This window comes from Rhinatrema bivittatum, chromosome 6 (genome assembly GCF_901001135.1).
Source record: "Rhinatrema bivittatum chromosome 6, aRhiBiv1.1, whole genome shotgun sequence".
Classification (NCBI taxonomy): Eukaryota; Metazoa; Chordata; class Amphibia; order Gymnophiona; family Rhinatrematidae; genus Rhinatrema; species Rhinatrema bivittatum.
In genome coordinates this window covers 261,888,166-261,909,434 of record NC_042620.1, presented here as the reverse complement: position 1 = coordinate 261,909,434, position 21,269 = coordinate 261,888,166, and the positions used below count along the sequence as shown (strand labels likewise).

The 21,269-nt window shown below is 46.3% G+C and overlaps 1 protein-coding gene across 1 annotated transcript in view; it reads left to right on the top strand.

The window, feature by feature from the left end:
• Positions 1-21,269, top strand: part of TBX6 (T-box transcription factor 6) — a 117,314-nt gene that overhangs the window by 52,483 nt on the left and 43,562 nt on the right. Inside the window, exons 5-7 of the mRNA XM_029607004.1 lie at positions 14,521-14,591; positions 14,991-15,064; positions 15,590-15,887. Coding sequence (XP_029462864.1) covers positions 14,521-14,591; positions 14,991-15,064; positions 15,590-15,887 — 443 coding nt within the window. The remainder of the gene's footprint in view (positions 1-14,520; positions 14,592-14,990; positions 15,065-15,589; positions 15,888-21,269) is intronic.

Below are 21,269 nucleotides of genomic sequence, written 5' to 3'. Positions count from 1 at the left end.
TTCCCCATCAACTCTTCCCGCATATTTTCCAGTTTGGCAGGAAGCTTGCACCAGAGCTGGTGGATCCACTATGGGAATTATAAATGCAACGCACTGGCTGACCAGAAGTGGCTCACAGTCTTCTCACTCACTGACCAACAGCGGATGCTATTTGGTGATAGGACCCAGGCCCTCCAATTCAGGTCAGTTGCACTGAGGTAGCAGGGTGGAGGGAAAGTGGGTGGAGGCAGGCAGCTGGCAGAGACAACGATGGGATGTAGGTATGGCATGGAGGAGTAGGGACAAGATCGCTCTAGGAAGTTGCTTATACTACCTAGTGGGTTGCACTGACCTTGTCAATCATCTTTGCCTTCCATTGTCCTTCTGAGACAGTGACGGCCAAAAAAAGGTTTGACACAAGCATTATTATAGCTAAAGAGAACCATGCTAGAGTGCTTTTTCTATTATTGGTAATCTATTGGGAAAATCTGTCCATAGAACTTTTGATGTTACTCAGATGCCTAGTTACGACACATTTTGATTCTTTTTTTTGTTTTATTGAAAAGATTATCAGCCTTCAGATTAATAGTGGAAACAAGGATGGTCTTACTAGGACTTGGAGTACTGATCAACCTGTAGGTAAAGAGCTGAACATAGGAAAAGAGAGAACAGGTTCTTTGGATAAGGACACTGCTTCACAACCTAATACATTTTTCTAAGGTATTCAGATCCTTGTCTTTGTTTGAAATCATGAAAATTATGAGTTCCATGAGACCAACCCAGTGTGAACTGTATCCTTGTTCTGTTAGACTGATACGTTCTGTGGGGACCTCTCGGAATTGCCACTATAGGGCCCTAATTTCTAAACCCTTTCTGAAATAGTAGGGGGTGCACCCTTTCAGGACAGCATCTCACAGAGGTGGCTGGTATGGCTAGGGCCCCTGCTGGAGTAAAAGCAGCTTGCTGAACTACAAGGTCTAGCAATTTGAGTTAGAAATCAGAGGAGCAGAAGCTGTGCTCTCCTGAGTTAAACTTCTTCCTGCTTTTGGTGTGCTAGGCCTCACGGCTTGGAACTTGCATTGAATAGGAAGGAGGCAATTGCCTTGCTGGGACACAACCTGCTCAGTGAGGGTGCCCTCATGGATGTTTAAGGGATTCTTGGACTTGTTTTGAGAGTTTATTCTGTGAGATTCTTGGTTCGTGCCCTAGGTTCCAGGACTTTGGAAGAGTCCTTTTTCTTGGGAAGGCCAGGAGTAGAAGAGATGCTGCTGTTCTCTGTCACACAAACCACACTCGCTGCAGGAGAGTTTCAGTTTTGCAGTTTTGTGAAGATTTGCCCGAGTTTTGGAAGGAAGTTTTACTGTCACCCTTCCTGCCCTGAAGTGGAGAAAACCAGAAGAGCTGTTTCTTTCCTGCAGCCTGGACCTTTCTTCCAAAAGATCCTGTGTGTCATCTGGAGAAAGAGAATTATGAGTAAGATCTTTTTGTTAAACCTGAGACCTTGTTTTTCTGCCAGTGTTTTTGAAGGGGATTTTCCATCCATAAATAGGATACCTCTGTCCACCTAGGAAATCTTGCTTTTTCCATACCCTGGCTGGTGAAGGACACTTGCACAGATAAGGAAAGTTGGAGGATTGTAATAACAAACTGTTGTGCCAAGAGCCGATGTGTAGAATGCCTCTATTTGCTATTGAAGAATTGCTATAGTAAAGTTTGGTGCTGCCGTTGGCGGTCTGCGGGGCAAGGCTGCGAACTGCCATGCTTACTTCCAGCCCCGAGCTGGGTTCTCCCTCGCTAGATGCCGTCCTGCATACCACAAGCCGCGGCACGGCAGAAAGCTGCCGTCTCTCCTGCCCGGCCCTAGGCACGTGCATACCCGACTTCCCCCAATTTAAAGGGCCTGCAACGGGAAATCCCCCGCGGCACCCACTGATGACATTACAGCCTCTGGCTCATAAAAGGGCCTTCTTCCCTTCAATCTATGCTTCGGCAATAGGTCGGCTACCTCTGGTAGAGCAAGTTGCCTCAGCGAGTTCCTGGTCTTCATTCCTGCATTCCTGGTCTTCGTTGTGGCAGTCCCTTGTCTTCGTTCTTGAGTTCTTCATCTTTGTCCAGTGGTCAGTCCTCAGTCCTTCAGTGTCTTCTCCTGCCTGTGCTGTTCCTCATCTCCCTCCCTCCCTTGGACAGAACTCTGGTTCTGACCTCGGCCTGCCTGACCGGTGACTCCACCTGAGCTCCACCTGCCACTGACCACTGCCTGATTCTTGTTTAAGACTGAACTCCACCTGCCTCAGACCACTGCCTGACTTTTGACCACATCTGAATGCCGCTTGTCCTGACCACTGTCTGTCTCTGTCTATACCTGTGCTAAACATGCCCCAGACCCTGGCCTGTGAGTTGTCTGTCTCCACGGATCTCCACCTTGTCCACAGAGGCCTGTGCCTAAGTTCTGCTGGCCCCTGCACCCAAGGGCTCAACCTAAGGGGAACGAACGCTGGTACAGGTGAAGCTCCAGTTGGGCTTCTGCCACAACCAGCTCTGCCAGCCAACGGTGGGGTCCTGCAGGGCTCCTCCCTGCAGGTTATGCCAACTCCACCTCGGCCCAAGGGTCCACGCCCGCAACAGATTGCAGAGGCCATGGACTTGGCGGATGTCACTGCCCTCCAGGCCATTCCGGGCCTAGTGCACAAACTCCAAGAGCAGCAGGGCTTTCTTCAACACCGGCTTCTATGAAGTGACTCATCACCCGTCTAGATGGAACCTTGGCTTCGGCTGTACCAGTTCTGCCATCGGCTGTCTCACCTGGGTTTGCCACTTCGAGTTGCCCAATTTTGAAAGTACCTGCTCCATCCTGGTATGCCAGGGACCCTAAACAGTGCCAAGGATTTCTTAATTTATGCTATATGCATTTCTCACTCCAAGCAGCACTCTTCTTTGATGACATAGTGAAGACAACATTCATTCTTTCCCTCCTTGATGGTAAGGCTCTTGCCTGGGCTTCTCCATTATAGGAGCATGCTGATCCACTCCTTCAGAACCTGCAGTGGTTCATGGTGCCTTAAGACAGTTTTCGAGGAACCAGGCTGGCTGGCCATAGTGGGCTCCAACCTTCTGCATCTAGGCCAGGGCAACTGGCCTCTAGTGAACTACGCTATAGAGTTTTGGACCCTGGCCACCAAACTCAACTGGAGAGAGGATTGCTTCTGCAGCATCTTCCTGGAAGGCTTGTCCTCCAGGGTGATGGATGAGCTGGCTGCTCGTGAACATCTGCAGTCCCTAGAAGGGCTCATTGACTTGGCTGGGAGGTTCGACCACTGCTTTCAACAATGGGCCAGGGAGGTTCATCCTCCTTGTAGGGACATCATGTTGGCACCCCATTTCTTGTGCCCACTTCTCTGTATGCTTGGACGAACCCATGAAGCTCAGACATGGCTACCTCACACTCGAGGAGAGACACCATCATCGCCAGTTAGGCTTGTGCCTTTACTGAGCAGACATAGGGCACCAGCTTGCTCAATACCCAGTCAAGCCAGGAAACTTCCAAGCCTAGGATCTGGTGAAGAGGTGATCCTAGACTTCATGACCCCCTACTCCTCAATTGACTCTTACGGTGAAGATCACCATGAACAACTAGGAGTTATCTGCCCTGGCATTGGTGGACTCCGGTGCTAGGGGAAACTTCTTGATGAAAGCTCTGGTTGGATCATCTACAGCTTCCCACTGTTCTAAGGAAGTCCCCCTTAATCATCTCTCCCATATACGGGGATTCGTTGCCTGGTCAGATCACCTTTCCTACCATCTCATTTACCATGCATACCGGCCTATTCCATAAGGAACAGCTGTCCATCCAATTGTGCTGGGGCTTCCCTGGCTCCAGCTGCATCCCCCACAAATTGACTGGGCCACAATGCAACTCACCTGCTGGGGCCTGCAATGCCACGATTCATGTCTGGAGTGGGTAGAACCTCCACTCCGCTTACCCCTGGCTGCCACACTTCTGGGCATCCCTCTGCAGTGCAGCAAATTTGAGGATGTATTCTTGAAGAAGAGGGCTGAGACATTGTCACCCCACAGAGTGTACGACTGCGGAAACTAGTTGTCACCCAATACCAAACCACCATGGAGTAAGGTATACCCCCTTGTCACTTCCCGAAACCAAGGCAAGGTCAGAGTACATCCGCAAGAATCTAGACCAGGCCTTCATCCAATGATCCACATCTCCGGTAGGGGGCCGGCTTTTTGGCTTTTTTGTTGCCAAAAAGGATGGCTCACTCAGGCCTTATATTGACTACCATGGATTAAACACCATCACAAAAAAAGGATCAGTATCTTCTGTCATTAATCTTGGAACTCTTTGACCGGCTCCAAGAGGCCAGGATCTTTACAAAATTAGACCTCTGAGGGGCTTACAACTTGGTTAGAATTAAAGCTGGTGTTGAATGGAAGACAGCATTCAACAGTGGGGACAGCCATTATGAGAACTTGGTAATGCCCTTCACGCTATGTAATACCCTGGCTATCTTCCAAAAAATGATGAATGAGATTTTCTGGGATCTTCTCTATGTCTGTGTTGTCATATACCTTGATGATATCCTCAATTGTTTTCAAAGAACCTCAGCTCCCATTGTCACAATGTATGTCTAGATCTACAGCAGCTGTGAGAAAACAATCTATATGCTAAAAATGAGAAGTGCCTATTTCGAAAGGGAGAGTCTCCCCTTCCGGGATTATATTACATCCAGAAAAGGCTTTCACATGGACCCCAAGAGGGTTTAAAGCATCCAGGATTGGCCCCATCCAATAGGTCTGCGAGCCCTACAAATGTTTCTAGGCTTCGCCAACTATTACCATCACTTCATTGTGAATTACTCAAGGACTGTGGCCTTTCTCACAGCCCTCACCCATAAGGGAGCTAACATGAAGGTTTGACCACCTGAAGCAGTAGCAGCCTTTGAACTAAAGATGCGTTCTTAAAGAAATCCTGTCTTCACCACTCAGACCCTACATGCCCCTTCATCTTGGAAGTGGACACCTCCACAGTGGGTGTAGAGGCTGTACTAAGCCAGTATTTGCCTAAGAGGGCTCTCCATCCTTGCTCATTCTTCTCAAAGAAATTCTCTCTGCCTGAACACAACTACAACATCAGGGACAGAGAACTCCTCACAATTAAGTTAGCACTAGAAGAGTGGCATCATTGGCTAGAAGGTGCTCAGCACTGTATTATTATAAATATGGATCATAAGAATCTGGAACACCTCCATCATACCCAGTGACTGCATGACAGGCTTACTGATCTCTGTTCTTTGCACATTTTGATTTTGAGCTGAGGTATCGTCCGGCTCTCAAAAACATCCGGGCAGACACCCTCTCACGCTCCTTCCAGGATGAGGACATCCCAGAATCTCCTGGCATATCATCGATCCAGCCAGGATCCTCCTAGCTGCCTCTAAGATTGTCCCTCCAGGAAAGAGGATCGTTCCCAGTAAACTGCACAAAAGGGTATTAAAATGGTCCAGTGACTCCCGTGTCGCATATCATGCTGGACGTGTCAGCAATACTATTAGTGGCCTCAGATGAAGCATGGTCTTAAAGCATACATGGGGTCTTGCCCCACCTGCGCTCAGCAGAACACTCTGTCGGGCTGACCCTGGGGACTGATACAGTCATTGTCAGCTCCCAGGAACCCTGGACCCTCTTGTCCATTGATTTTATAGTAAACCTCCCTCTCTTAGAGGCACCACCATAATTTAGGTGGTATTGATCATTTCTCAAAGATGACTCATTTTGTCCCACCTCCAGCTCTCCCTTCCATTCCGGAGTTTGCACGCAATTTCACACTCCATGTTTTCCATTTACACAGTCCACCCAAACATATTGTATCAGACTGAGGAGTATAGTTCATGGTGAAATACTGGCATTCGCTCTGTAAAATGTTCGATATCACGTTGGACTTCATGGCTGCATACCACGCACAGGGAAATAGGGAGTCCGAGCGTACAAACCGAACATTCAAAACCTTCCTCTGGGCCTACGTCAACAAATGCCAGGATAATTGGGTTTCTCTTCTGCCCTGGTCAGAATTTCCTCACAATTCTCATGTCTGTAGCACTACCTGGTCTTCGCCTTTCCAAGTAGTGTACGAGAAGCAAACCTTGTCTCCTCTGCCTCTCCCTGTGGCTGTGCCATCACCAGCATCTCGGCTATCCGCTCAGGAGCTCCAGAACCTCTGGATTTGCACAAACAACATGATCTAAAAGGTAGCCAAGAAGGCCAATAAAATCACTGATGCACACAAGAGGCTCGCACCTCAAAGAGGCAAGAAGGTGTGGTTAAGCATGCACCACATATGCCTCACATTGCCCTCCATGTGCCTCGTTCCATGATACATTGGACCTTTTACCAACCTTTGCCAAATAGGACCTGTGACATACCAGTTGAGGCAGCCACCTACATTAGGTATACACCATGTTTTCCACATCTCCTTACTAAAGCTTCTAGTACTCTCCTGGCCCTCTAGAGCAGCGATTCTCAACCGGTGTGTCGCGTCACACCAGTGTGTCGCCAAGCACCGGCAGGGGTGTCATGTGCTACCAGTCTCCCGCTGCTCTTCCCTCCTCTTGCTTCACCGAGCGAGAGGCAGATGATCTTCCACTGCTGCCATTGCCACCTGGGCTATCAGCACATTCAAGCCCAGATGGGAACCGCAGCAGTGTTAGTGGAAGCTGGCAACTGCGGCTGGGCCTTTTTTTCTTCCAGCACCTGCCCCTGTGGCCCGGAATAGGAAGTGATGTGCAGTGGGGTGTGCAGGAAGAAGAAAGTCATGCTGCATGGAAAAGTAGTGGTGGCAGCATCGGGTCCGAGCAGTAGTGTGGGCCCAGAGCAAAATCCGAAAGAGCCGGCAATCGACAAAGGAGACAGCAGCATTAGCCTCCTGCAGCCGATGGGATTCTTCTTTTTTGGTCTGAAGGGGCTGGAGGAGGAGGCTGCTGCACCTACCATTTGTGCTTTGGGTGGGGGGGGGGAGTAGGAAGTGAGAGATAGAGACAGCCAGCCAGTCTCTGTGTAAGTGAGAGAATGTATGTGTGAATGAGAGTGTGTATGTGTAACTGTGATTGAGAGCCTGTGTGTAAGTGAGTGAGAGACAGCATGTGTGTGATTGAGAGAAACTGGCTAGAGAGGTGATGTTTGTATATGTGAGACAATGAAAGTGACTGGTTAGGGAGAAGATTGGAGTGTGTGTTTGTGTGTGTGAGAGAAAGAAAGATTTGTCAGGGAGGTGACTGGTGTGTGTGAGAGAGAGTGAGAGATTGGTCAGGGAGGTGACTGGTGAGTGTGTGTGTATATGTGTGAGAAAGAAAGCATGGTAGTAAGAAGCCTAGTGTGTGGGTGTGTGTGTGAAAGAGAGCATGAGAGTGAGAAGCCTTTATATGAGAGAGAGAGCGTGGGAGTTGGACGCCTGTGTGTGTGTATGCATGAGAGATAGACTGGTTGGTAAGGTGACTGGTGTGTGTGAGAGAAAGAGACTGTTGTGTGTATGTATGTGAGAGAAAGAAAGTGATTATGGGAATTAGAAGCCTGTGCATGTGGAGAGAGTGAGCATGAGAGTGAGAGAGAAACTGGTGCGTGTGTATGTGTGAGAGAGAGAAAGTGATTATGGGAAGCCTGTGCATGTGGAGAGAGCGAGCATGGGATTGAGAAACCTGGATGACTGGGTATGTGTGAGACACAGCATGGGAGTGAGAAGCCTGTATATGTAAAATAGAACATGGGAGTGGGAAGCCTGTGTGTGAGTGGGTGCATGACAGAGAGAGACTGCTGGGGAAGGTGCCTAGTGTGTGTGTAAGAGAAAGACTGGTCGGGAGATGTTTGGTGTGTGAGAGACAGAAACTGGTCTTGGGGGTGTGACTGGTATGTGTGTGTGTGAGAGACAGAGAGACTGGTTGTGAGCCCTAAGGAAGAGGACCATGAGGACAGAGCTTCAGCCACTACTGCTGCTTCTGGTGTGTGCTACTGACCTGCATGGAAGAGAAGTAGGAGAGCTGCTGGAAGGGGTAAGTAAAGGTGGCTTTTAAAGTTTATTTTTCTTGATTGACTGCCATTTTAATTACTGAATATTATGTGATATGTCTACTGTTTTGAAATATTTTATTGGTGTTTGTAGAATTTTTAATAGCTTTTATGAGTTTTTAATTATTGGATGTTATTCTGTTCATAGCTGTTTTGAAACATTTATTCTGCTTATTAGTATAGTTTTACAATTATTTCTGTGGTTGCTGCTTGCTAGTTCTGTTTTCCTAATAGGAGGTGTATTGGTGTTTAGGGCCTGATTTAATATTTGTAGTGTTGCCTTTTCATAGATAGGGTTGCTCCTGTTTGAGTGCATTCCATAATACAGGTGTAACTGTATGCAGATTAGTTTATATGCATTACTGCAGATCCTGGGAGTATGTTAGGTCAGTTCTATGAGTGTTATTGAGGTGAGATATTTTACTAGCATGTAAGCGTTTGTATCAGTCTTATTTGTTGTGTTTTCTCAAGAGGACATGCATTGGTGGTAAACTGCTGTCTTTTCATAAGTAAGGCTATTGAGCCTGGTAGTATAAGGAGTTTGTGTTGCTGTTACTGAGAAGACACCAGAACCAGAATATCTTTTTTGTAGGGTGAGTTGTACGGGGAATGTAGTAAATCTGCTTTACATCCATTATTGTGGGTCAAGGGGGTTCCTGTGGATGCAAACTGTACTTTTACATTTAGCCCTATGATGGTCATGTGTTCAGTGTGTCATGCATGTGAGAACCATCTGTCAGGTGTGTCTCGACAGAAAAAAGGTTGATAACCACTGCTCTAGAGGACCACCTAAACCACAAGAAGTGAGCATTGAGGGCAACACGATTTATGAAGTAAAAGAAATCCTGGACTTTTGGCGAAGAGGCATGAGGTAGGAGTACCACATCTCCTGGAAGAGGTATGGTCCCGAAGAAAATACATGAGAACCCGTCACCAACATTCTAGATACCAACCTACTAAGGAAGTTTCATACCCTACATCCCAAGAAACCAAGGCCCTCAGTGAGGGGGTTTAAGAGGAGAGGGTACTGTTGCATTTGGTGGTCCGCAAGGCGAGGCTACGAACCATCATGTTTACCTCCAGCCCCAAGCCTTTTCTTCCCTTGCTAGATGCTGTCCTGGATTCCATGAGCTGCAGCACAGTAAACCACTGTACTCTGCTCGACGCTATGAGACGGGATGCCACCGTATCTCCTGCCTGGCCCTAGATGCGTGCATGCCCGACTTTCCCCAATTTAAAGGATACATAGCGGGAAATCCCCCGCATTGCCCACTGATGACATCTCAGCCTCTGGCCAATAAAAGAGCCTTCTTCCCTTCAATCTATACCTCGGCAATAGGTTGAGTACCTCTGGAAGAGGAAGTTGCCTCAGCGTGTTCCTGGTTTTTTTCTTGGCAGTCCCTGGTCTTCGTTTTTGAGTTATTCGTCTTTATCCAGTGGTCAGTCTTTAGTTCTTCCTCTTTGTTCAGTGGTCAGTCCTCAGTCCTTCAGTGTCTTCTCCTGCCTGTGCTGTTCCTCATCTCCCTGCCTGCTTATCCATCCCTTCTTCCTTTGGACAGATCTCTGGTTATGACCTCGGCCTGCTTGACCCATGACTATGACTGAACTCTGCCTGCCACTGACACCACCTGATTCTTGATGACTGAATTCTGCCCGCCACTTACCACCACCTGTTTCTTGATTATGACTGAACTCCACCTGCCTCCGACCGCTGCTTGACTCTTGACCACATCTGAATGCCACCTGCCCTGACCGCTGTCTGTCTCCGACTATGCCTGTGCTGCCTGCCCTGGACCCTAGCCTGTGACTCGACCATCTCCACGGATCTCCACCTCATCCACAGAGGCTTGCGGCTAAATCCTTCTGGCCTCGGCACCTGAGGGCCTAACACCTAAGGGGAATGAGGGCTGGTATAGGTGAAGCTCCAGTTGGGCCTCTGCCACAACCAGCTCCACCAGCGCCAACTCGATCTCAGTCCAAGGGTCCACACCTGCAACATTTTGTTTTTGGGAACCCAACTTGAGCATCCAGCATCTGTTGTTGGCCCTCACATTCTCCCCCTCTGAAGTAAGAGAGACCTCCTCAGGAGAGAAAAAGAGATCCACCCCTCTCCCTTGGGCCTTGGTGGAGTGTTTCCTTTCTTCTTTCCTCCCCACCCCCCCACTCCCCCCATTGGAAAGACTCCAATATCCCAGGCTGTGGGGCAGAGAAAGAGAGAGAGGTTGGCCCCAGGACCCCATGTCCTCCTGCCTTCCAACCTCAACTACCGGAAGAGGGGCTACATGTCCTTAACCAGACTATATTCTTCCATATTTATTAAAGGTAGTAAATGGTTCTTTAGACTTAGGATATCTTCCCCTAAGCCTATTATTTCCCATTAATAAAAGAGCCATTGCTGAACCGCTTCTAGCTGTGCTAGTTATAGACCTGTTTCAGGGATTCCACTTCTGTCCAAGATCATTGAGAAAGTAGCTACAAACCCAGTTGTTCTCTTGTATAAAAATGGTCAGGTTACTAGACCAAGGCATAGCGCTGAGACAGTGTCGTTAGCAGAAAAAGATGATGTTCTTCGATACCTCAATAATGGCTTTTATGTTTCTCATTTTACTTGATCTGTCTAGTGCATTTGATCCAGTGGTTAAGCAAATGTAGAACATTAGGAATTGGAAATTCAGTTTTAAACTAGATTGCATCTTTTCTTACAGATAGGTGTTCTTTTGTGCCTGCAAATGGGCTTAGCTCAGATCCCATGCTGCTCCACTAGGGTGTGCACTGTGCCCCAGGGCTTGTATTTATCTCCACTTCTCTTCAGTCTCTACATGCATCCGCTGAGCCAGATGATCCGTTCTCTAGGGCTTATGGCTTACGTATATGCACAGGACATCCAACTGGTAGTACCCTGGACAGGGAGTTCCGCAGGAGTTCTGGATCAATTAAATGATTGCTTTAAAATGATTGCCAGTTGGATATCATTAAGTAAACTGTGTAGTAATGGACAGAAGATGGAGGTTTTACAGATGTGAGGTCCATATTCAAAAGGATTTCTCTGGCAAAGTTTGGGACTTAGCCACACAGACCCTGAGTTTTAAATATCCTGTCCTGTTGAATAGCTAAATTTTAGCCAGATTTGCATCAGAGCCTAATGTATGTCGTGCATTTATATCTTTATGCTTTTCAATAAACAGTTTCAAAATAAAAATAAGGAGGCAGGGAAGGCATTTGGGGGGCGGAGCTTAAATTTAAGCAGCTAGTGCTGATATTGAGTGCTAGCCAGTAAAGTTCTCCAGCTAACTCTGATCAGACAATCTGGTGAAATATAAAAAAAACCCGTGGGAGGGCCTGATAACCCCTTCCCCCCCCCAGCAGGATTCCCCTCCCTATTGCCGGTGTCAAAAAGTTACCATAGAGTGTCCTGTCACCCCCATCTAGGATCTTCCTTTCTGGCCAAAAAACAAAGCATGAAAGGACTTGAACAAGTTAATGTAAATCAGTTATTTACTATCTCAGATAATAGAAGGACCAGGGTGCACTCCATGAAGTTAGCAAGTAGCTCATTTAAAACAAATCGGAGAAAACTCTTTTTCACTGAGTGCATAGTTAAGCTCTGGAATTAATTGCCAGGGGATGTGGTTACAGCAGTTAGTGTAACTGGGTTTAAAAAAGATTTGAGTATGTTCCTAGAGGAAAAATTCATAAAATACTATTAATCAGTAAGAATAGTAGCTTGAGATCTATCTGATGTTTGAGTACTTGCCATGTACTTGTAACTTGGATTGGCCACTGTTGGAAACAGGATGCTGGACTTGATGGACCCTTGGTCTGACCCAGTATGGCAATTTCTTATGTTCAAAATATGTGGCACCGGCGGCCACCAGCATCCTTTCCCATCCCAACCAGCTCTCCAATGTTAAGCTAAACGCTCCTGACCCAGTCCCCCCCCCCCTCGCAAACTTGTGGCTCACCCTCCAGATATTTAAATACAAGCAGAAGTGGCTTCGAGTCCCCTCCCATCTTACCCAGAACCCTCCATAACCCCTCAGCCCAAACCAGGAGGTGATAAATCTTACTGCATTCCTGACACCCAGTGTTAGTCTGACCATAAAGCTTGCTGCATATGTTACCAGCGCACTGCTGGTAACATATGTCAGAGCAGTGCTGGCTGCCTCCAGGAGGAAGAGAGAGTGTGGGCAGAGAGGTGGGGGGGGGGGGGGGGGGGTGGCGGAGCACAGGTTTGGGAGGGGAGGCCAGGGCAGGAGCATTTACCCTAACATTAGAGGGCTGGGTGGGAGGGGAAAGGATCCAGGGGGTCCCACAGTTTTCTTTATCTGGCCATAAAGCAAGGGGGATCCCGCAGGAAGCTGTCTGCTCCCTCTTGGTAACTCTTTGACCCTGGTGGAGGGAGTGAGATCCTGCAGGGGGTTGTTGGGCAATATTGAGTAAGCCAGTGAGTGGGAAAAATTAGCCAGATAACTTTCCCCAGATAGCTCTAGCCGAGTATATTCAGCGGGAGCCTTGTTAACTTGCCTCTCGTCAACCTACTGAATATGGACCTATGTAATTTGCCAGGGATTTCCCTCTCACTGACTATGAAGGACTCTCTTGTTTCTTGTGTCCTTCTGGCCATTGATTTGGATACTAATTTGTATTGCTATTTTTACCTTGGAGTCATATAGTTCTCAAATTATTCAGAATGCATTTCTCAAGCTGCGATGTACATATAAACTTTGTCCTTACTTAGAGATAAAGATTTTAAAATGGATCTTTCATGTGTGTATATCTTCTTACTTGGACTATTGCAGTGGGTAATTTTTGTGTTTCCCTGAGATACTTATTCATGCATTGCAAAGAGTTCAAAATATGGCTGCCAAAATCACGCTGACTCCGCCTAGAAGAGCTAGTGCCACTCTGTTCACTACATTGTTACCTATTAAGGTGTGAGGCGAATAACCTGCAAAGTTTAGAAAGCAGGGGTTCCACCTTACTTGAAAAATAAGTTGAATTGGTATTTCCCAAAATGGGAATTAAGATTGAGTCAAGGGGAAAAATTATGTGTTCCAACATTTAAAAAGGTACAAAAGGCATAGATGAGAGCTCAGGCCTTATCTGTTTCTGCCCCACAACTTTGGAGTTGCTCTACTGGATGAAAATCAGGTTTAAGAGGTTCTTTTCCTTTAACAAAATGGTTACTCTCCCCAGTATAACTTCCATAGGTAACAGGCCTGGGATGATTGGTGATTTTTGGTTTCCTGGCTATAGAATATTTTTTTAGCAATGATTGCTATGAGGTCTGGCTTTACAGGCGATGGGAAGGTGGCTACTTGAGGAATGAGATTGCATTGTCTGATTACAGGGAGGAGATGGGAAGGTGGCTACTTGAGGAATGAAATTGCATTGTCTGGATTACAGGGAGGAGATGGGAAGGTGGCTCCTTGAGGAATGAGGTCAGATTTTGTGGACTAAGGGATATGGGAAGGCAGAGACTGGAGGTAGGATGATTTGTCTAAGAGGCGCTATTGCTGGGGTAGGGCATCTGCTGTGGAGAGAGGATTATGGCATCTAGGGACTGGTTGTTCACTGTTTGTTTTCTGATGTAGTTTTTGGTTGTTTTAATTATAGGATGTATGTTTGGTGGTGGTTTGTGGTTTGTTTTATTTTTAATCTGTTAAACCACTTTGGGCAGCTTGTTTTAATCCCGGGGAAAGGTCCATAAAATTAATAATTAAATAACTCAGGTTCTAACCCTCGTTCCATTTTCTTATGTTTATATATCCATCTATCCGTCACACTATCTGGCTTTCCATTCAATAGTAATTTTCCATCACATGTTGTCCTTTCATTTACCCATCCAGCTACAATATTTCCTATGTACCTGCTCATCTGTTCTAGCCATGCATTCATCCCAACATGTGTCTATCCTTCTCACACTTTGTCCTTCTAGCCATTTATTCATTGTTCTGTATGCCCAAATATCCATCTTTCCACTCTAGCCATCCCTTTGAAGTTTCAGTGGGTCAGTCATCAGTCCCTGTAACTACCGATTTATCCATCCATTATGTTTCTATACATTCAAACTTCCATGCATTCCAATATCCATCCTTTCTATGTGTCTACAAACATTATATATTTACTGTCCAACCATCAACTCCATGCATTCAATCTTCTTTCATCCATTATTTCTCTCCATGCATCCAAACTCCTTCCATCATCCAAACACCATGACCCTACCATCATTTCTCCATGTATCCAATTTCCATCCATCCCACCATCTATTATTCCTCCGTGTATTCAAATTCCATCCATCTGTACATACATCCAAACTCCATCTATCACATCCATCATTTCTCCATGTATCCAAACTCCATCTGTTCTACTGCCCATTCTCCTGCCAGTCCCTGAGTCCAACCATCTGTTATCACGTTGTGCTGGGAATCCTGGGATTCTGAGGACCAAAATCAATCTCTTCCCATACTGCAGATCACTCAGCTGAAGATCCAGACCAATCCGTTTGCCAAAGGCTTCCGGGAAAATGGCATGAACAACAAGAGGTGAGTAGGGTCACCCTTCTGGCCAGAGGATTACACCCTCTCTGTGTGCACTTCGTCTCCTCTTTTCACTGACTCTGTTCAAAGAACTGACCCAAAGTTGTCACTACTGCCGCCCTTTTACCACTTCAGTCTGTATTGTGGCTGCTATTAAGGCCAAGTTGCCACCTCTTCCACCAGCCACATAAGGTACCTACCATCCTCCTTCACTAACCTCCCCTCCCTTTCAAAACACACTCCTACTGACAAAAAATTGCTTTGTAACTGATGGATTCTCAAGCAGAATCTCCAGTAAAAACAAACAAAAAATGGATTTAGAGGAAGGGGAAGCAGGAGTCCTGGAAGACATGTGACGTGACCTCTTTCCATTACCCTCACATTATCTGTATTAACCCCACACAGAGAGCGACAGACTCGAGGCAAGAGAAGCACAGAGAACCCTGAGAGTAAGGAGGAAGCAGATAATACCAAAAAGGGTAAGTCACACATGCCTTCTCCCCAGGTCATTCCCTAATGCACCCCTTAACAGCACCATGCCCTGGAGAGTTTGTTACTTCATTAAAGCACCAGTACCGGCTAGTTTCCTTAAAATAGCAACCCACCATTTTGTTAGCACTATTTGTCTCTCTACTAATCTTATCCCTAGGCTCCTTTCTTTTTTTGATTATATACATCCAAATAGTTTCACTGACTCCTCAGTAACTTAGCAGGTTGAGATGGGGAGATCCATTTAATCCTCATTGACTCGGTATGGAGAGAGGGGAGAGATCAACTCATTCAGTGACTCAGAGGGCTGAGAAGGAACAGATAACACTCACGTCTCAGACTCCACATTGTGAGAGAGATGAGAAACAGATTTAAGATTCTAATCATTATTTAATAAAGAGGCCATTCACTAACTTGTCTCGTGGTGTTGTTCTCTTAGACAGAATGTAGAATTATAATGATTATAATTATTATTGAATGTAGAGATTGGTCATTACTTTTCTTCTCTCAAGCAGGCTGTTCACAGTTGCGACTGTCAGGGCCCTGTGACTCCACATTGGGTGAAGACCTGGAAGTCAGGAACTTGGGTCTGGGAATCTCACTACCCAGTCCAGACTGCTCCTTTAATCCTGTCACACCTCCACCTTCAGGACCTTCTGCTAGCTCAACAGCTTCCTCCTTTCTGCATGCCTCAGAAAAGCCACCGACACGGGGCCTGGATATGGGGAACCCCAGCGCTGAGGCCTATCTGCAGCATCCAGCCTCCTTCCACGGCCTACACTATGGAAAAGAGACTACTGCTATGTATTCCAGGTATTCCGTATACATCTCCTGGGGTCCCAGCTGTGGAACATATCCTTTCACTCCATATACATCAGAAAATAGCCCAAGTTTGCAAAAGTGATTTTAGGAAGACTGAGGAAGGGGTGAATCCAGTAAGCAATCCTCCCACCCTCCATAACAAAGTGCACAAATAGCATTAAAACATGGAAACATAGAATATGATGGTAAATAAGCACCGTAAGCCCCATCTAGTCTTCCCAATTCATTTCCTGTTACAATGCCATAGACCTCAGATGATCTGTGGTGTTCCCTATACCTCTTCACAGCTCAGATCCTCTGCACTTATCCCATGCTTTCCTGAATTCTATTACTGTTTTTGCCTTGATCACGTTCACTGAGAGGCTGTTCCATGAAATCCAACATCTTTTCTGCGAAGAAATATTTTCTAATGTTGCTCCTGAGTCTACCCCTTTAAAGCCTCATGCCATGATCCCTTTGTTCTAAAATTTCCTTTCCACTGAAATATGTTTGCTTTTTGTTTTGTTGCTTACATTTTCTAAGTTCTTGAATGTCTCTACCTAACCCACCTCTAGGGTATGTATGTATTTAGGTCAAGTCTCATTTCTTAGGGCTTTTGGTGCAGACACTGCACTGTTGTGGTAGCCTTTCTCTGGACCACCTTCATTCTGTCTGTATCCTTTTTGAGGTATGACCTCCAGCGTTGTATACTAGGGATGTGAATCGGGCTTCGGACGATTGAAAATATCGTCGATATTTTCAAAATCGTCAGAAATCGGGGGCTCCCCCGAAACGATAGGAAAACCCCATGATATTGATCGTGGGGGTTCTCTTATCGTTTTGGGGGAGGGCGGGAAAAACGGCACACAAAAATAACTCCTAAACCCACCCTGACCCTTTAAAACTAATCCCTTTGCTTCCCCCACCCTCCTGACCCCCCCAAAAACATTTTACAGGTACCTGGTGGTCCAGTGGGGATCCCGGGAGCGATCTCCCGCTCCCGAGCCGTCGGTTGCCACTAATCAAATTGGCGCCGATGGCCCTTTGCCCTTACCATGTGACAGGGTTATCCGTGCCATCGACCGGCCCCTGTCACATGGTAGGAGCACTGGATGGCCCGCATAGTGTAACTTTATCCTCTCTTTTACACACACACGCACACACTCCCTCCCTCTCTCACACATACACAAGCTCTCTGATCCTCATATATACACATCTACACACAGGTTCTCATGAACACCTGCATTCAAACATGCACACAGGCTCTTGCACACATGAACTCACACAATCACATACAGACTCTCTCACATTCCCTCTCTCTCTCTCACACACACACAAACATGTATACAGGCGTTCAGGCACTCACTCACACACACACACACACACACACACACACACGCTGTTATGGGTTCAGACCGTACCCACTGGTGTTCTGCCCAAGGGCTCTGACCTGGGAGGGAGGGACTAATCTCACTGAGGTCCACACTGGGGGCTACCTGAGGGTTTATCCCATATAAACATATGCAATTACTGGGATCATACCTGGGGGCTTGAACCCAGGAGCTTATCCCCTGCAAAAATAGCCACACACAGGGTCGTTGCAAAAACAAGCGCGGAAAGGGCGCTATGCTATATGTAAATTAGGGGGTCACGCTAGCAAGGAGGCGCTAGGATCGCTTGCACACCCCTAGCGCCTCCTTGCTAACACGAACCTGCAGCGACTGCCGGTTACGAAAACCGAAGCCAATAAACTCGGCATCGGTTTTCATAACCGGCCTTCTGCCAGTAATAAAAACGGACGCCGATTTTATCAGCATCCGTTTTCATTACTGGCAGGCGGCCAATTATTTATTTATTTATTTATTTATTGTTTTTGTTATACCGAGTTTCATGATAGGCATCACATCAACCCGGTTTACAAATAACAAGGAGTGTAAAGCATAACGTAACGTAAAAAACAATATTTTCAATAAGAACCTTGAACTTTAAATACAGTGAATCAGAAAAAGGGAGAGGGAAAGTTACAAAAAACAAGGAAAATAAACTTGGGATGGAAGGGGAGAAATTGAACAGCACAATATTTACATTTCAGCCTATTGATACAATTTCAGCCTATTGATACAATTATGAAAACCGATGCCGAGTTACCGCGTCGGTCTTCATAACTCGGTTTTCTCGAGGTTTTTTTTTTTTTTGCTTAAGTAAGAAAAGCATTTTTTTCTGCTTTTCTGTTCTTCTTTTACATGTGCTCAGCTATTAACGCCTGCTCCAGGCAGGAGTTAATACCTGACAGCTAAATGTGCGTCTGAGACGCACACTTTTTTTTTTTGGCATGCGGAGTGAATGAGTAATAGCCTCATTCACATGCATTTGCATGTGATGAGCACTATCGCACTCACTCGCGTCAGATGTACGTTAAATAGGCGCTAATCCCCCTGTTGCATTAGGGGGTGGATTAGCGCCTATTTAACCCGTGTCCGACTGCGGGTTATTCAGTGCAATACAGTGCGCTCGGCTGAGCGCACTGTATTGCATCGGCCCCACAATTACTGGGATTATACCTAGGGGCTTGAATCTAGAAGCTAATTCCCAACACAAAGAGCCACACACAAACTTTGATTCAGTACATCACGGTTCCAGTTATTTAGGAAAGTGAGTTTATTTGAGCAATAGAAGGATAGAACAAAATAAAATCAGATTATACTGAAGAAGTAATGGTAAATAATAAAAATTGCTACATCTGTCTAGCTATATATATTTAAAAGCTTACATGTTTCCAAAGGATCAACCTGTGCTCTCACATCCAGCGCGCTCTCCCCCCTCTCTCCCTCTCTCTCCTTATATACTAAAAAATGTTTGTAAAAGCAGTGGTGTTCCCTCCCTCTGATTTCTTATCAAGTCTCAGGTGCAGCGTGTGGCCTTCATTCTCTCTCAGGCTTTAATTATTAGCTTTCTCATTATAGACCTACTGGAATAACTAAATAAACAGACTCTTGCCTGCCGTAAACATTTCACAGTGCAAGACAGTAAACAGGAGTTCACTTAGAGGTTGGCTGTGCCCTTCAAGCTAGCTTGTGTCTGGGTGAAAACTCTGAATCCATACGGCTTATCCTCTATATACATCCTCAGCAAAAGTAACAAAAAATTACTCCAGCATATTCCACCCCTGGATTCAGAGGATTCACATGACACCTGCTGGATGAAAAGTTTCCTAATCTATAGTTATATTGGGGTCAGATTTAATCAGAACAATGTGTATTACTTGTTGGATATATACATGCATTAAACACTTGTCCCCTTAGGACTAGCAAATATAAAAGATCAGGGCTACTACCATATTTGCAAGAAAAGCTGAGTGTCCTCTTCAAGCACTCCGCTGGTACAGTGTGCTACTCTTCCCTCCACAGGAGCCGAAGCATAACAAGATTGCAAACTCCCTAGCAAACCTAACAAGATTGCTAACGCCTCATGAGATCATAACAGATTGCTAACTCCTTCCTCCCTAGGAGTTAGTACCCAACAGATTGCTAACTCCTCCCTCTCCAGGAGTTGATCCATAACAGATTGCTAACTCCCATCTGCTTGCTCCTCCCACCAGACAGCAGATTCCTAACAGAAGCAAGGCATTAAAAATAGGAGTGTTCGAGAGGCTTGCGCTGAAGACGAAAAGAAGGCCTTGTACCATGAGGCACCCTACACAGCCCCCCATGGGCTGGTCACGGAACACAATGATGGCACGCCAGGAGAGGTGGACAGACGAGGGACCTGGGAACTGGACGAAGAGCTGAAGATGAGACAGATGAAGTCAAGACAGGAACATCGGACATCAGGAACATGGCACCTCAGGAAATGTGACATCTGGACATCAGGACATGGAACATCTGGACATCAGGACATCAGGAGAACTGGACATCTGGAACATCAGGACACGAGACAGACGACAAGGGAGCTCTGACGAGGGATGAGACCAGGAACATAAAGGAGACGAAGTTCAGGAACATGAAGAACACAGAACAAAGATCCATCAAGGCACAGGAAGACCACAGAGGACCTGGATCCACAGAAGACCACAGACGCTGTGAAGACTGGATCCGAAGGCACTGAAGAACAGAAGCAAGGCCCTTTTATAGGGCTGAAGCAGGAACAGGATGATGACATCATCGACGAGGGCTGGTCACGGAACACAATGGTACCTGGTACCATTGTGTTCCGTGACCAGCCCGCCGCTGGCCCTTTAAATCCTGAAGAGAGGCGCTTGCCCATGCCTATGGTGAAGCAGGAAGGAGCAGACACGTCGGCGGCATCCCTGCCGCGTGGGAAGCCCAACAAGGAGCGGCGGCGGCAGTGGCAGCCCTGCCTCGAAAAAGGAGCAGGCAGCAGCAGTGGCGGCTTTATGCTGCAAAGATGGGGAAGGCATCGGGCTGGACAGCGGTGCCAGGACCGCGAAGGCCCCGACAATGTGACGGCCTTCGGGCCGTGCTTGGAAACGGCATCAGCAGCCTGGCTGGAAAAAAGGTAGGGGACTGCCCACGGCTATCACGGGCAGGACCCTAAAACTGGGTAAGTGAAACATCAGGGCATGCTAGAGAGATAAAGTTCCTGGATGGAATAAATGACAGTTTTATGGAGCAATTGGTTCAGGAACCAATTAAAGAGGGAGCAATTTTAGATCTAATTCTCAGTGGAGCACAGGATTTGGTGAGAGAGGTAACGGTGGTGGGGCCGCTTGGCAATAGTGATCATAATATGACCAAATTTGAATTAATGATTGGAAGGAGAATATTAAGTAAATCCATGGCTCTAGCGCTAAACATTCAAAAGGAAAACTTTGATAAAATGAGAAAAATAGAAAAAAACTGAAAGGTGCAGCTACAAAGGTAAAAAGTGTGAAAAAGGCGTAGACATCGTTAAAATTACCATCCTAGAGCACAGTCCAGATGTATTCCACACATTAAGAAAGGTGGAAAGAAGGCAAAACGATTAGCAGCATGGTTAAAAGGGGAGGTGAAAGAAGCTATTTTAGCCAAAAGATCTTCATTCAAAAATTGGAAGAAGGATCCAACAGAAGAAAATAGGATAATGCATAAGCATTGTCAAGTTAACTGTAAGACATTGATAAGACAGGTTAAGAGAGAATTTTTAAAGAAGTTGGCCATAGAGGCAAAAACTCACAATAAAAACTTTTAAAAATATATCCGAAGCAGAAAGCCTGCGAGGGAGTTGGTTGGACCGTTAGATGATCAAGGGATTACAGGGGCACTTAGAGAAGATAAGGCCATTATGGAAAGATTAAATGATTTATTTGCTTCGGTGTTTACTGAAGAGGATGTTGGGGAGATACCCATTCTGGAGAAGGTTTTCATGGATAATGATTCAGATCAACTGAACCAAATC